The sequence below is a fragment of the Oculina patagonica genome, chromosome 5 (assembly GCF_052425735.1).
Source record: "Oculina patagonica isolate OP01 chromosome 5, crgOcupat, whole genome shotgun sequence".
Classification (NCBI taxonomy): domain Eukaryota; kingdom Metazoa; phylum Cnidaria; class Anthozoa; order Scleractinia; family Oculinidae; genus Oculina; species Oculina patagonica.
The window spans coordinates 18,099,602-18,115,453 of record NC_135762.1 but is presented as its reverse complement, the minus strand read 5'-3'; the positions used below and the strand labels follow the sequence as shown (position 1 = coordinate 18,115,453).

The window sequence follows — 15,852 nt, the reverse complement described above, 5'->3', positions numbered from 1 at the left end:
TAATGATCCTCTTTTCGAGGGCTGGTTGAGTTGTTGCTAAAGCAATACACAAGTGACAATGACACACTGGTTGTGGGTAAAATAAGGGTGGCAGGGAAGCGTGACTTGGGTCTAGGGGCCCAGGAGGGGAGCCCTCCTGGGGGGAGGACAGATCAGGTGGTACCGGGGGTAGCCACCCTGGGTTAAATGTTCTGGACCTGCCTCCAGGGGTGAGGCCCATATCCCACAGTCCCGAGGGATTGTGGGAACCAGGAGGGGGAGCCCCCCTGGGGGGAGTACAGATCAGGTGGTACCGGGGGTAGCCACCCTGGAATGGATATTTCTCCGGACCTGTCTCCAGTGGGCTAGAGGCTTACTGTGGGGTAAAGTGCAGCCAAAGGGTGCACTTCCCTGCCACCGACCTTTAATCTCAAACGCCAATACAATTAAGGTAAAGAAAATAGGACAAAAGTCTGAGTAACAACGTAAATCACTAGTTTTCATTAATACAGGAATGGTAGGCTTAAGCAACCACTGTATATAAAGCAAACGCCAAGTATACCGTAACGAACTGAATATGTGGGTAAAATGGCGAAACACAAGGGTTCCAATCATGGGAGGGAGGGTGGGAAAAAGGAACTTGTGAGGATCTGCACGAAGCAAACAATGATTGCAAGAGGCGTGTGTGATCGAACTAGAGGTAAGGGGCATGCAGAGGGCACGTGAGAGAGCTGAATGGAACCATTGTAAGGCCTGCATTTACAGATATAAATCTACATTGGATCAGCTAAAATATTAAAGGATGCATTGTTAAACATAGGAGCTCGTTGTTGTCGCCCGTGCTTGGACTTTGGGATCGAGTGATACTAGAGAGATCGGAGCATGATGAGATTCCTAGGTATGCGAGACATTAGAGCTATGGGATTACATATCGGATAACATAGGAGTGTTTATCGTTTAACATACAAGTAGTTTATGAATAAAGTGGTTCTAAACCAAATGTGCCTAGCTATCTTGAGTGGTTTCTCTCAGGTCTCATTAACATCAGTTTATAGTTCCCATAAACTTGAACTTGCACTCTATAACCTATTTATGCATTCGTCATTGACCAATCAAAAACGCGGTATTTTGTTGAGTATATAATAAGCCTAAAAAAGAATGAGTTACAGAACGTAGGAAATATGAGACATTACAGTATTTATAATGAATACAACACAACAGCATAGATAGCTTACTTCTCATTTCTTTAAGGGAAATATCCATGTGAGTGCATAGGCACTTCATGTTAGTACTAAAGTTCCTCATAAAAAAAATCTCGCCAGCTTCTTGTTATTGCCTTGAAAGTTCCTAGAATTACAAGGCCAACCAGTGACTTAAGCCACCACCTGGTTAAGAACGTCTTCAGAATGTTTCAGGCTCAAGTTTTACAAAAAAATTGCTATTACAGTATTTTTATTATTATGTTACAGTGTGGGTTCAGTAGCAATAAAGACCCTGTCATTTTGAGGCTGAAAATTGATAAACGAAATAAGCGCCCTCGCCTTACAAAATAAATACGCGTCCAGATTCTAATTCGAGCATTTATGGTAATTGACACACATATATTTTCAAAACCTTTGTTAACCTTTTAGCTTGAAATATTTTAAGTATGGAAATTTGCTTTGAGATGGGGAGGGGGACATTTTTTAATCCAACTTCAATAATAGATTTTGTAAAAGAGGCAAATTCATTTTTACATCAATTGATGTTACATTAATTATTTTGTCATTACTTTGTTGTTGTTCTGTTCTGTTCTGTTGTTTTGTTTTTTTCGCTGTCAAAAAGGAAAACCATGTGCCCTGGCTAAATTATTTGTGGATTTAACCTATTATTATGCTTGTAACTCTTGGAATGGGCCTATTAATATGTGAGACATCATTATTTTACATATTTTTTTTATTTCACATTATGTAGTTAAGGGTCTCCCCCTTAAAGGTCAAATGCAACGAAATTGGAAATTTTTTCTTTTGTCCGCAAACCTGTCGTTTATGAAGGTACTAATGATAATAAACTCACAGTTATGGTTTTTGTGCGAATTGCGGCGCTTAGGAGATGAAAATCCGACGATTTCCGAAGACTTCACGAAAACGAACCAAAAAACGGCCGCGCGTGGAATGGAATCGAATAGAGGTATTTGTGACGTCAGGTGTGGCGAGCAACTTTTCATGTGTTTTGAGCGATCCTTGGAAATCATTGGGTTTGTTCGATGGATTTCCAGAGTTTCTGGAACAGCCATTAGTTGAAACTGATGAAAACTTTGATTCAAGCCTTCGAAAAGTCTAAATACAGCCTTATCAGTTCGAACTAACGGCATCTGGCAAGGAATAAATCGATTTCTCGAGTGATTAATTCCGACTCTGCGAGTGAACAAGATGGCGTCTAAATCAGGCAACATCTACATGCACCAACAACGAAGGAATATGGCCAGATATATTGGTGAGCCTAATAAATATAATGGAAACGGCTTTCAAAGAATTTGAAATAAATAAATAGTTGAATCTTAAGTTGAAGTATTGTCTTGCTTTTGTTCAAAAGGATTGCAAAATGTGGAATTATTTGTACACTGTTTGTAGCATTGCCCGAGCTGAGTGTGTTCTCTAAAATAACACAGCTTGAAGAATCAATAAAACCTTTAGATAATTTATTTTCAAAGATTAAAATTAAATACCGTGACTGTGTGGCCTTTTAGCTTCAATCAGAATTATGCCTGGTATTAATATTGTTCTTTATTTGCCGAATTATTAACCAAGGTGATTATTTTATCCTTTAACAAATTCATCTATGTAATCTGGCTCTTATATTTTTCAGTTGATTTTACTGATAATTCTCTGAAAAGGGAATTGTCTTAAGTAGATGGGGTGTAGGTCGAAGATAACAATTTCAACAGTAATTTATGGCAACTTGCATTTCTTAAGACCCAGGTTATAAGATCTAACTTGTGTGCTGACACAGGACCTCAGACACTGGGACATGTAGCAGGGAAAATTTACACCTAGTTTTGTGTTTCAATGTCCTTGCTTACACATCCTTGTATGTACAATCATGAGATTTTATCAATGCTGCATTATTATAAAATATGCTAGGAAGCAGGGATGGCGCAGTCAGGTGAGAGTCCTTGCCTCCCACTAATTGGCCCGAGTTCGATTCCCTGATTTGGCATCATATGTGGGTCGAGTTTGTTGTTCGTTCTTGGCCTTGCTCCGAGGGTTCTTCTCTCTTCTCCACAAAAATCAACACTTCCAAATTCCATTTCGATTAGGAATACACTGCCCCACAAGCTTCTAGCTTTAATCCTCTCCATGTCTAAATAAAGTTTTTTTTTTTTATTTTTATATAAACTTGTTCATGCAGTTTGTCATTTTATGTCAGTTTCTTTGTTTTGTACATTTATGGTTACGGGGTCCCTATTGGTACTACTGATGGGTAATATGTTCTTTTGTTATGGTTGGATGGGGTCGGACATCAATGCATAGCCCCTTTGTCATTTTTAATTTTTTTTTATATTTTATATTTTATTTATGTATAAATTTTATTTTTACTCTTTTAATTTTTTAACTAAAAATTTTTTTTTTAAAATTTTTTTTTTTTATTTTTAATTTTAATTTTTTTTTTTTTTTAATGCGCATTCAAGAACATTTACGTATGGAATTTGCGACAACAAATTCGTAATTATTATTATTATTATAACATCCATCTTTGGACATGGTAAACATGTACAAACAACACTTAAAACAGCACATTTTAAGACAATGTTGAAAAATAGATGCAGAGAGATGGCTATGCAAGTTTACTGAATGCATGTGTACGAAACTGATAACAGTTTCCAGTACTGGTACGTACTTTCCAGCCTATTACTATGATGGGTCACCACTAATTATTTGTCAGTTAATTGCTGCAATTATTTTATCAAACAAATGTACCATCATTGCCGAACAAGTTGTGGTCATATTTAGTTTGTCACTGGTAACCATAGCAACACTAAAATCTGTCCAAAATTACCCTTATTTTCACTTTAAGTGCTTATAGCTCAAAAACGAGCTAAATGATAGGCAGCTTGATGACAATCAAACTAACTGCAGTGATTTTCCAAGACCCCCTAAGGAGACATTATAGCCTCTGCATGCACTGTTGTAATTTATCACTTTATCTCAGACCAAGCGAAGAATACAAACAGCTGACTCGTCCCCAGTCGTCTTTTATGCGAAAATTGCATTGATGTCTCCTTCGCTTCTTCTCTTCCTTCCCATGATTCCCTCCGTGTTCAGCAGTCGACTCAAGACGGACTCAAAAGACGACTGGGGACGAGTCAGTACAAACAGTATGAATACAAACAGTAGGTGCTTTAAAAAACTATTTCCAAGTTTACAAAGAAATTGATAATCTTAAAAATACCCAATTTCAGAATGGCTAAAAACAATACTTTTTCGCCTCGGGGAAAGGGGGGGGGTACTCTTTATATTTTTGAGTAGGGGTGTGCTGCTGGGACTCTGTAACCGTACCCTATCCCAGACCATTTTCAGGTTATTTTGCAGTACCCTATCATAGTATGCTAGACTATACACTGAAAATCCCTACCCTACACCAAACTATTGTATCACTATTCCATCTTAAACTTATCTGCTTGAAAAACACACAACAGCACACATGCATTTTCCTAGCAAGCTCATATATGGGAGTATTAGGCTTGCTTACAAGTCGAGCACACAGAGCGCAAAGCCCGAGAGCTCAAGAGCAGAGCGCGAGAGCTCCACACCGGGATCTACTACCACCAAACCGGAAACAAGAAACAAACGACTTTTGGAAAGTCTATGGGAGTATGGGAGTACCCCCAGCAAGTGGGGAGGGGGTCTTGGGCACCAAAAATACCCATGTAGATTTGAAAGGGAGTATGCCTAAAGCTGTTACTGAGGAATTTGTAAAAGGTCAACAGATTTGGGGCAGACAAAATTATGAATAGTTAATTTCAGAAATAAATTGTCATGACACACCTACAATCTGGTTGTAGATTCTCCTGTAGTTCATGACAAAAGTGCTAGATAAAAAAAGTTAGCTGATCTGGTCGAGTTTATGCCTTAGATTTCTCATAAATAGCTTGAGTAAAACTAAATTACCATTCAGTTGCACATACCAATTTATTGGCCACAATGAAGCCAGATTTGCAGCTTATAATAAGTGCTATTCAATGCAACAGTCATTGTACTGGACTGAAATGGGGTTAATGCAGATCTGAACAACAAATGAATCAGGTAAATTGGCCTTTACAAGTGAACAAACTCATCATATACACGTAGTTTACATGAAAAATATAAACCTTTTCTTGGGCACCAACAATGTTCAGTCGGTGGTATTTTCTTTGTTATATTTAGCATTCATAATAATTTCAAATATAAACAAACATTGAAACGAGTGTTTCATTGTACACAATACTGTAAATTAAAAGCATTATTTTCCTTCAATGACTGCATGTATGATTTAGCTTTTTAGACGATCGAAGCAGTATAGGGAATATCATTTTTAAGTTAAACATAAAAAAAGATTTGTTTGTAACTTAGGAAATTCATGCAAAAGTTCCTTCCTGTAATAAAAATATATTTTTAATACCAGCCTCGCGATTCGCAATATTTCACGCAAACAGTAAAGTTATAGTTTTGGTAGAAGTTTATGAAGCGACTAGGGTCAGATTAAGAAAGAAGTGTGTGAATCTTTCAATATAATACAAGAAAGTACAACTTTGGGGTTCCCAGACAATGGGTTAAGTTTATTAGCGACTTTACCTTAATTGAATTCAGCATTTTCGTCGCAAACGATTTCGCATTAGTCCTGGATTAACGGCTTTCTTTCCAAGTTGGTAATAAGAGGAGAAGCGCCAGGTTTCATTCGAAGTTTCTAGGGCTGGAACTCGAACCAAAGTGCAAGATTCTGCTGGAAGCTTTCTGAGAAAAACATGTCGGATGATACTGTATTTGCTGAGCAAAGCCAACGTGCATTTGGCATAAACATCCTCTCTTTTTCGTTGATCTCAACCATTCCTTGTATCGCTCCTCGTCTTTAAGAAGATATTTCGAATGGTCATCCGCCTTAATCGGGATTTTAAATGCCAAAAGGTGCAGCAGACCTGGTAAGATACAACAGCACTTCGCTGCATCTTCGCGCGTCGAAGCTCGCCACATGTGACGTCACAAGATCCATTTCCGACAATTTTCCGAAGCTTTTCCGAACCGTTCCGTTTGTGAAGCGAAGATAAAGGGCTGTCTTCAACGTCGAATATCTCAGCGATGTTTTAACCAAATCGTTTAAAACTTCAGATTATGATTATTCACAGTATTTCCTTTCATTTAAAGTCAAAATAAATCTTAAATAAAATTTGATCAAATTTCGTTGCATTTGACCTTTAATAGGGCAAATCTCTATTTTTTTAGAATTTATGGACAGGACGGTTAAAATGGAATTTTTTTTATTACGCCAAAAAGACCCTTTGGGTGAACCTTTTTTGAAAATATTATGTAAAACTTCCAGCGAGTTTTATTTTTTGAGAAAACGAGGAAAGTTTGCAATTCGAGCTCATGCTGTCTGTACGCCGAGGAAAACTAATTAATTTGACAGCAATTTCGTGGCATTTTCGATGCGCTCGTTCTCAAGTCCAGAAACTTGCCTTGATTTCATTTTTACATGAGTAATTAACCATCCTTAGGTCTTCCTTTTGAACAGAAAATCTTCCTGAAATATGTAATTGTTGACACCTTTTTACCGTGTTAAAAATTCTACCGATCGCAATTTAATTTATTTACCGAATTTGACCTAACTTCAGAGGGATAGAACTCCAAGGGTATACGTTTCTATTGGTAAAACATGGGTTCTTTGGAAAGCCCTATTTATCCATCTTATCATATTCGAAGCGTTAGTTTGGCCCGTAAAAAATGAGTGCGCTAGCATGAAAAATATACAGGCATTTTTGACATGTTTCCGTCATTTTCATTCTGCAGCCAACCGGGTCGTATTAGAAATTTTGGATTTTGTGTGGGGAACAGGGGAAAAACGTTGTGATAAAGAGAGGCGAAATATATTTAACCGGCATAATCAAATCCCTCCCCCTCAACCCCATTGGCAACCTGAAGGGTCCCAGGAGCTTCCAAATGTCGCTTAATACAGAAAACAAACCCGAGAAATGAATTTCAGTAATTTATAATAGTTCTTGCGTAAATCTTACATGCGTTACGAAAGAGGCCTGTATCTTTAAGCAAAAACTGAACGTCGTGCAATGCTTGTGCCCTAGAATAAAATCCTGTAGACAAGTAGACTGAAAATTTTTAACCCCTACCCCCCTCCAGCTAGGAACTTGATACAGTGTACAGGTTATTGGGCACTTTATTTGCGTTGGCTCTTCGAGCTGGCGTCATTTAGATTTGCTACACTGCATTAAGGAGTCCCCGTTTAATCCGAGCCGGGCGTTTATTTACAGAATGCAAATTTCTGTCAAATTTTCAGTTTGATTTGTTTTTATCGATCTCTGAGACCAAGGGGCAGTTTTACAAGGCAGGGCGATTTTTTTCTCTTCGTTTTGCCCCGAAAAACTTTCCCTGGGCATCTAAAGTCGACAGTTTCCCAAAGGTACATTATTGCGGATTGAACATGTTTATGTTGCAATCAAGATTTATGACAAACAGAACATAAATGGTATTTTAACTATAAAGGAGCATGAAGTAAAGTTTATGGATACAAAGTTTTAAGTTCATAAACGCCTCAAACTTATAAACAAATGCTGGAGGGTTTCTAGAGATTTCAATGACTGTGAGTATTAACACATTGACAAGAAAGAAAGTGCGTCAGTAATAAAGACAGGAATGCGAAAACTGCTAACAAGTTATATTTGTTGTACAACGTCCATCCTAGCTATGTTACGCCAGCCTTTTCTTTTGAACGTTCATTGAAATTTCGAAAGCAGCTTACCGTACTAGTATGTCATAGCAGTGCCATTCATGTGAATAAACTTACTTGTTAGCTTGACTTCAAATAAATACCGGGACTTCGAACAAATGCCCCCGGCATTTATTAAAAAATAAGCAATTTTGACCCGGCTTTTATACAAGGCCAGCGTTTAATCGAAGTCCGGCGTTTAATCGAGAAAATACGGTAATTAAAACCATGCGGCTGCTGAAATGTTATCCGCCAAACGTAAACCGGACGACCATTGCTAATTGTTTTGCTTGTAGCTGAACCAAGAATCCTGGTGCACACTTTGGGAGTAGCATTTAACGGGAATAACGTTAACGGCGAGCAGGAAAAAATTGCGAGGGTCTTCTGCAGGTGAAGTAGCGGGAAACTTTATTCATTCTCCCTGTCTATCAGAACAACCCACAACTCTCTCTTTTATATTTATTTATTTTTTAATTTTTTTATATATATATATATATTGATTGATTGATTGATTAATTGATTGTTTTATTTATTTTTTTTGAGCCACTCCAAAACTAATACCTGTACTATAAACCGACTGCCTGAAGCTATATCAGGCCCGTGGGATCAGGCTACGGCTTGTTTGGCGGACAAAATTTCACCAGGCCTGTAAGAAGAACAGTGGACGTCTATATCTATCACATATACCAAATAGATTATTTTAATTCTTTTCCGCTATGGTTACACCTTTCATGATGCCTAACTATAGTCAAAATAGGCCCCAGTGTACATTGTGGTCACGCGGACGCAGATGTTTACCTATAAGTGACCATTAAATATAATACTGGAAGGGGGTAAGTGGGCTTACTTAATTGTCTGCAGGATTTATTCTAGGGCACAAGCATTGCACGACGTTCAGTTTTTGCCTAAAGATACAGGCCTCTTTCGTAACGCATGCAAGATTTACGCAAAAATTATTATAAATATCATTACTGAAATTCATTTCTCGGGTTTGTTTTCTGTATTAAGCGACATTTGGAAGCTCCTGGGACCGTTCAGGTTGCCGATGGGGTTGAGGGGGAGGGATTTGATTATGCCTGTTAAATATATTTCGCCTCTCTTTATCAGAACGTTTTTCCCCTGTTCCCCACACAAAATCCAAAATTTCTAATACGACCCCCCCCCCCCCCACCCACCCAAACTCCTCCTTCAAAAGCTGACAACTACTGCTTGTTTTGGTTCTTTCTTTACCTTCTATTTTAAACTATGCACTATGTCACTTCCGTCTTTCTTGTAACAGTTTTTTTGGAAAAAAGTCAAAACCCCTCTGGTTACTTCAATGGCCCGTCCCTACGTCACGTCAACTTGTGTTGGAAATATGATATCAATAAATTCTCTTGCGTGACGAGTATAATGAACAGGAGCCGAACACAAATTTGCCGTTTTGGTGGATCTGATTTCTTGCCAAATGTCAGGAATGTCGTCTAAATTCAGATGTATTTGCGTGAAAGTGTATTCTTATATCTAAAAAGTGAGAAGTGGACAGAAACGATTCAGTGGAAATGGAAACAACATAAGCGACAAGTCTCTTTCCTCGCATAAATTAACAGCGGCACAGGGATAAGGTGAGCATGTCTTGTTTGTTGCTTTATTTTTTAATTAAAACCGTTCCTTTACGTTAAAAATTAAGATATTGTAGTTTTGTAGCGAAAAAGTAAACTCATTGAAACTGATAATGGCGATAGTATAAGACCAAATTTAATTCGTTTTAACAATTTAGTTCGACATTACCCGGTTGGCTGCAGAATGAAAATGGCGGAAACATGTCAAAAATGCCTGTATATTTTTCGTGCTAGCACACTCATTTTTTACAGGCCAAACTAACGCTTCGGATATGATAAGATGGAAGAATAGGGCTTTCCAAAGAACCCATGTTTTACCGATAGAAACGTATACCCTTGGAGTTCTAGCCCTCTGAAGTTAGGTCAAATTCAGTATGTAAATTAAATTGCGATCGGTAGAACTTGAGAACGAGCGCATTGAAAATGTCACGAAATTGCTGTCAATAAAATTAGTTTTCCTCTCTGTACAGACAGCATGAGCTCGAATTACAAACTTTCCTCGTTTTCTCAAAAAATTAAACTCGCTGGAAGTTTTACATAATATTTTCAAAAATAGTTCACCCAAAGGGTCTTTTTGATGTAATAAAAAAAATTCGATTTTAACCGTCCTGTCCAGAAATTCTAAAAAATAGAGATTTGCCCTCTTAAGGACCATTATAATTCATTTTCCATAGTTATTACAGGTTTGGAAAACTAGTCGAAGATTTCAGATGAAACATTTCCAGGTTTTATAAGTAAAACAAAACATTGCTTCAAATGTCAGTCAGTATTTCTTAAAAACTTATGCAATTAAGTCCTACCTACAATTTATAATAATTATTATCCAAACACGAAAAATTAGTGCAATAATTACCTCGGTCACCATAGACAGTCCAATTAAAAACCAGAAAACAGAGCAAAGGGCAATAAAGATCTCCTTGCGGTGACCACGCCTCAGATGATGTGGAAACAGGTCAACAATGGCTGTTACAAATCCCTCCACTCCAACAAACTAGAAAAAAATGTTACAAATGACAAGCACAATAATGAGAGCTTTAAGGTGGCTTACTGCAGTTTTTATGTGGCTCAAGAGCGTGTCCCTACAAGCTGGGATGGTCTCTGTTTGTGAAAGGAAAGCAGTATATGTAGCAGCTCAGCTAAGTGAGAAGACTGAAGTTGAAGCTGAATCAGTTTAGACGTGCACTGAGTTTGAGCTATGCTGGTCATGGCTGGTGCTGCCGTTTTATATGCAGCAAGAGTTTGTTTCTTTGTTGCTTCCCTATAGATCCAATACTACTTGTTGGGTTGTCCTCCTCCAGTTCATACAGTTGCAGCAATTTTGTGGTCTGCATGCAGTAAAAGTGGTGTCTTATGAAAATAAGACTTACCTCACTGTCAAGTCCTAACAAGATCACCATAAAGAAAAACAATATGGACCACAGAGGAGCAATTGGCATCTCTGCTACTGCTGCAGGGTATGCAACAAATGCTAAACCAGGACCTGATAACAAAAGAAAATATATCATCATATAATTGAAGGGCTCGGTGGAAATAAAAAGGGTGTTAGTGATTTTGGGCTAAAAATGAACATTGCCAAAACAACTGTTGACAATATTTGTAAACTCTAATCCTCTAAACTTCTACGCCTCTACCTTTGTTGAGACATTTTAATTAAAACTCTTAAGAAGGGAGATGAGTAAATTTTCAGAAGAGCAGTGTGCAAACAAGTGCATACATGTGCGATAGCCCGGGGCTACTGGATTTTGCACCCCAGCTAGTGGATTTTATCCTTCACTTGCCCATCTGGCAAGTGAAAGTTTTTGGGGAAATTTTTTGAGGAAATAAATTATGCTACGGGCTAGTATATCCTGGCGATGGCTTGCCCGAAACTGCAAGCTGGAAAATTGAATTGCTTTGCACCCTTGAAGAGATTCATTTACCACCACCTTAATCACATTGATGTAGAAAATCAAATGGCCTGAAACAAAGAAAGGGGAATGGGCTTTGCAAAAATGGAAGGCACTGGTGTGGCTGAATTTCTTTAGCCACCTTTTTTGGATCAGGACAGACTGTATAAGTGTTTTGTTGTTTGAACGAATGCCAGGTGTATTGGATGTTTGCTGCCTGTTTTATACATGCACCTTACCTGACTTTGCCACATCAGCCACTGGCACACCCTGTTTCTGTGCCATGAATCCCAGCACCGAAAAAATGACAAATCCTCCATAAAGACTAGTTCCACTATTTACACAGGCAAATATGATGCAATCCCTAAAACACAATAATTAACATAACATCATCTTGATGAAGGATGCTGTATTATGTTCATCAATAATAATTATTATTGCTAATTTTAGCAATATATGCAAATGAAACCAAGAGGAGAACCCAGAACCTGGTTTTGGTGTGGAGCCCGCTGCAGGCCCCACACCTGTAACACATGACCTGCAAATGACCCAGAACCTGGTTTTGGTGTGGAGCCCGCCGCAGGCCCCACCCCCTGCAACACATGACCTGCAAATGACCCAGAACCTGGTTTTGGTGTGGAGCCCGCCGCAGGCCCCACCCCTGCAACACATGACCTGCAAGTGACCCAGAACCTGGTTTTGGTGTGGAGCCCGCTGCAGGCCCCACCCCTGCAACACATGACCTGCAAATGACCCAGAACCTGGTTTTGGTGTGGAGACCACCGCAGGCCCCACCCCTGCAACACATGACCTGCAAATGACCCAGAACCTGGTTTTGGTGTGGAGACCGCCGCAGGCCCCACCCCTGCAACACATGACCTGCAAATGACCCAGAAACTGGTTTTGGTGTGGAGCCCACTGCAGGCCCCACCCCTGCAACACATGACCTGCAAATGACCCAGAACCTGGTTTTGGTGTGGAGCCCGCTGCAGACCCCACCCCTGCAACACATGACCTGCAAATGGGAAAACATGTACAAAGTATGGAATAAACAGTTCCTCTTCTTCAGAGTCTGTCCAAACCCACCCCAACAAGCACAGCCACGAAGATCCAACCAAGAGCAAGCCCAAGGTAGAGGTCAAGGTAACAGACACCCCCCCCCCCCTCTCCACCTGGGGACTGGAAACGAATACCAGGACCCTCCCATGAACAACAAACACATCTGCTACATACTGCAAATGATCATCACCCTGTGGAGGTGGAGTACTTAAATGATGACTACCAAGAAGAAGAACAGTGCTACACCTTGGAAACACTGTCAATACACAGCATCCACACAGACTCCACAAAGAAAAAGTACTTCACCACCCTGCCAATGTCTGCAACAGGGGAAAAGGTTACCCTAATGATAATCCAGATAGATACTGCTTCCACCTGCAATACTTTTTCTGAAGACGCCCTTCTCAAGCTAATGCCATATATCAAGTTTACAAAGTCACCATACCTGCTTCACCCATGTAGTGATGCCCAGCTGCTGAAACCACTGGAACAGATCAAACTCTTGTGCAAAAGAAACAAAGCGCTCACACTCCAAATACTTCCCAGGGACATCAAGGCATACAAATCGGCCTTACTCTCTGGGTCCCACTGTGAGGCATTGGGGCTGATCCAATCAAAGCAGATGTAATATTCTCCCTCACCTCAGCAGTAAAAGACTCCACAGGAAAGAGAGCTCCCACTTACCAAGTCCCCTCACCACAAACCGGTCTGAACACAGGAAGCCCAACAAACAGAAGCAACCACACACCCCAAGAGGAAACAGGTTGCCACCCGAACCAACCCAACGACGGCAAGCTGCACAGGTACCTGGTTATGCCTTCACTTTCAAAACCCATCAAGAACTCTTCCAGATAATACCTGCTCCACCTGGGGAACTCACAAAAGAGAACATACTTCAACAGTATCCTTAGAATTTTGAAGGCCTTGGCTGATGTCTCACCAGTACAAATCTATTGAGTCCCTGTAGCCAAATACCTCAGAGAAAAGGAAGCTCTTTACAGATATGCCGCAGCTGGCATCATAAAGAAGGGAGAGGACCCACCTTGTGGTGCTCCAATGAGGTCATTTTAAAGACACACCAAAGAAAACAAGAATCTGCAGACATTGACCCAAGCCAAACAGTCAACAAGGCAATTAACCAAGACCAGTTTTCCAAATGCAAACACTGTCTGAACAACTCCTTAAACTCTGCTATGCCAAATGCTTTTTACTCATGGATGTCAGAAGGTTTTCTTCATGCACCTCTTGCTGAAGAATTGTCACTCCTGACAACAATGCACACATCCTATGAAAGGTACTGATGGCTATGCCTACCATTTGGCACATCAAGAGGGCCTTGATGATCCCTTGTGTATCGCAGATGATATACTTGTCATTGGGGAGGGAACTTACTACCAAGAAGCTAAAAAAGACCATGATCATCATCTTGTTGCCCTTATGGAGCTCTGCTTCAATTTAGACTAAAACAAGTCAAATTCATGGGCAACATTATGTCTGACCAAGGAATGCAAGCAGACCCAGACAAGATAGCAGCATTCACAGCAATGGTCCCACCTCGAAACAAAGCAAACGTACAGAGATTTGTGGGAATGGCCAACTACCTCTCATCCTACGCTCCCAACCCCAGCACCATCATTTGCCCTCTCACACAAGTCACCCATTCAGATACCCCCTTCATGTGGGCAAAAGCACAAGATGATACATTCAAGAAAGCAAAACACCTCATCTCCACTGCACCAGTTCTCCAATACTATGACCTTAACAAACCTGTGACACTTCAAGTTGACAGAAGGTAGGAAGGTGTGGGTGATGCTCTCCTCCAATTCAACAGCAATGGCCGTCTCTAATCTGAAGCTTTTACATCAAACAGCAATGCAACAGAGCAATGATACTCACAAATTGAGAAAAATGCCTCGCCATTTGTTATGCATTTGGGAAATTTGACCACTGGCTAACAGCAAAGAATAAAGAATTGAAATATGTTTCCAAATGGAAAGAAACAAGTGAAAGGTAACAGACTGCATTTTATAGCTTGTTTCACAAAATATATGATATGTAATTAACAAGATAGACCTCTCAGTTAACTATCTTTGATTAGTAGAAACTCAGCTGTGTTCTATTGGAAATCTGCAAATCTGATTGGTTCTCTCACTGTTTTCTATTCGCCGATAGAAAACAGCCGCGCGCGAAGCTCTTTAAGCGGTAAATGTTCTTGATTTTTGTCTTCAAAGTGCACAATATTGTAGGTTTTGGACTGCAATCCTTTAGAGTTTCTACTAAAACAATTAGAAATTGGTTCAGAGAGGAATCTTTGCATGAGAGATGAGGAACTGAGAAAAAAAAAGAGTCAAAAACACTTTGCAAAAAGCTTGTTTTGCAACATCTGTCTGCACTTCCACTGTTTTACTTGTCATTTAAGTTAAGGTCATTGCCCGGTATTGCATTGCGCATCCTTACTGCGCAGAATTTTACGCGTAATTAGCGCGCGCACACACACATCAACAAAATGGCGGCTTTTTTCTATGCAGCTTAGTCCGCGAGAGAAGTTAATTGTCACTTTCTCCTAAACGAGCCTGGTGACCTATCAATTTTTTCTCATATTTTAGGTGTAGCGATCAAAATCTTTCTGTAAAATGAAAACAGATCAATTCATGTGTTTGAAAAATAAATTATCGTTAAAAACGTGTACTTTGTTAGTATTCGCAGAGGAATTTTAAAGGAATTATATGGAATATACAAGGTCTTCCTGCTCCTAAACGAATCTGGTGACCCCCTTTTTTATTTCAAAATTTGAGTTCCCTTAAAGTAATAAACCAGTAGGCGAAGTTTGGTTAAAAAATTGTGTTCAATTCTATTTCAGGGCAATGACCTTAAATCTCACTTTTATGGTTATGGTACATGGTATGTTTAACTCTACAGGTTATATCATCATTTTTTATGTTTCATTTCACTTCCTTTAATATACAGTCACCTGGGTTCTTGGGATCTGAGTTTTCAAGACACAGGAAGGTCTGAGTTTTTGAGACTCAGTGGCCTGGGGTCTGACTTTCTGGGAGATGGGAAGGAACACACCCCAATACCAAAATTGGGTTATTCTACGAAAAATCCACACACACCTGATGGATGGGATTTGTAAAATTCTTGTGGGGGGGGACTCTGGAAAAAATTCTTCCTGGTGGGTTATTTTTAACCATAACGCTTGGTAACTTTGAAGAGTTCTTTGCAATTGACAATGCTCAACATTTTATCTCGTGATTTTCCAAATATGGTACTTAATGGTAACCAATGTGCAAACGCTTTGTACAATACAAATCATAGGGAGTTACACATTTCAACCCTTATGGGTTTCTGGTTTACATCATTGTGACATAAAA

The 15,852-nt window shown here is 39.5% G+C and overlaps 2 protein-coding genes and 2 long non-coding RNA genes across 4 annotated transcripts in view; 1 reads left to right on the top strand and 3 right to left on the bottom strand.

The window, feature by feature from the left end:
• LOC144653077 (proton-coupled zinc antiporter SLC30A9, mitochondrial-like) overlaps positions 1-15,852 on the bottom strand; it is an 81,929-nt gene that overhangs the window by 60,040 nt on the left and 6,037 nt on the right. The gene's annotated exons all lie outside the window — the stretch shown is intronic.
• LOC144653103 (uncharacterized) lies at positions 7-351 on the top strand. Its single transcript, XR_013570672.1, has 2 exons — positions 7-156; positions 287-351. It is a non-coding gene; the product is annotated as an uncharacterized LOC144653103 (long non-coding RNA).
• On the bottom strand, positions 452-15,251 carry LOC144653108 (uncharacterized). Its single transcript, XR_013570678.1, has 2 exons — positions 15,216-15,251; positions 452-1,056 (listed from the first exon to the last, which is right to left on the bottom strand). It is a non-coding gene; the product is annotated as an uncharacterized LOC144653108 (long non-coding RNA).
• Positions 10,302-11,841, bottom strand: LOC144653093 (sodium- and chloride-dependent taurine transporter-like). Its single transcript, XM_078513021.1, has 3 exons — positions 11,659-11,841; positions 10,901-11,013; positions 10,302-10,524 (listed from the first exon to the last, which is right to left on the bottom strand). Exons 1-3 carry the CDS (start codon positions 11,702-11,704, stop codon positions 10,330-10,332), a joined length of 354 nt encoding a protein of 117 aa, XP_078369147.1. The 5' UTR covers positions 11,705-11,841; the 3' UTR covers positions 10,302-10,329.

Bases quoted from the DNA above. Each gene is read 5' to 3' on its own strand.
- LOC144653093 (XM_078513021.1), bottom strand. From the start codon at position 11,704: ATGGCACAGAAACAGGGTGTGCCAGTGGCTGATGTGGCAAAGTCAG. The intron at 11,014-11,658 runs GTAAGGTGCATG...TTTTGTTATCAG, and splicing joins GGCTGATGTGGCAAAGTCAG to GTCCTGGTTTAGCATTTGTT. The intron at 10,525-10,900 runs GTAAGTCTTATT...ATTTTTTTCTAG, and splicing joins TGTTAGGACTTGACAGTGAG to TTTGTTGGAGTGGAGGGATT.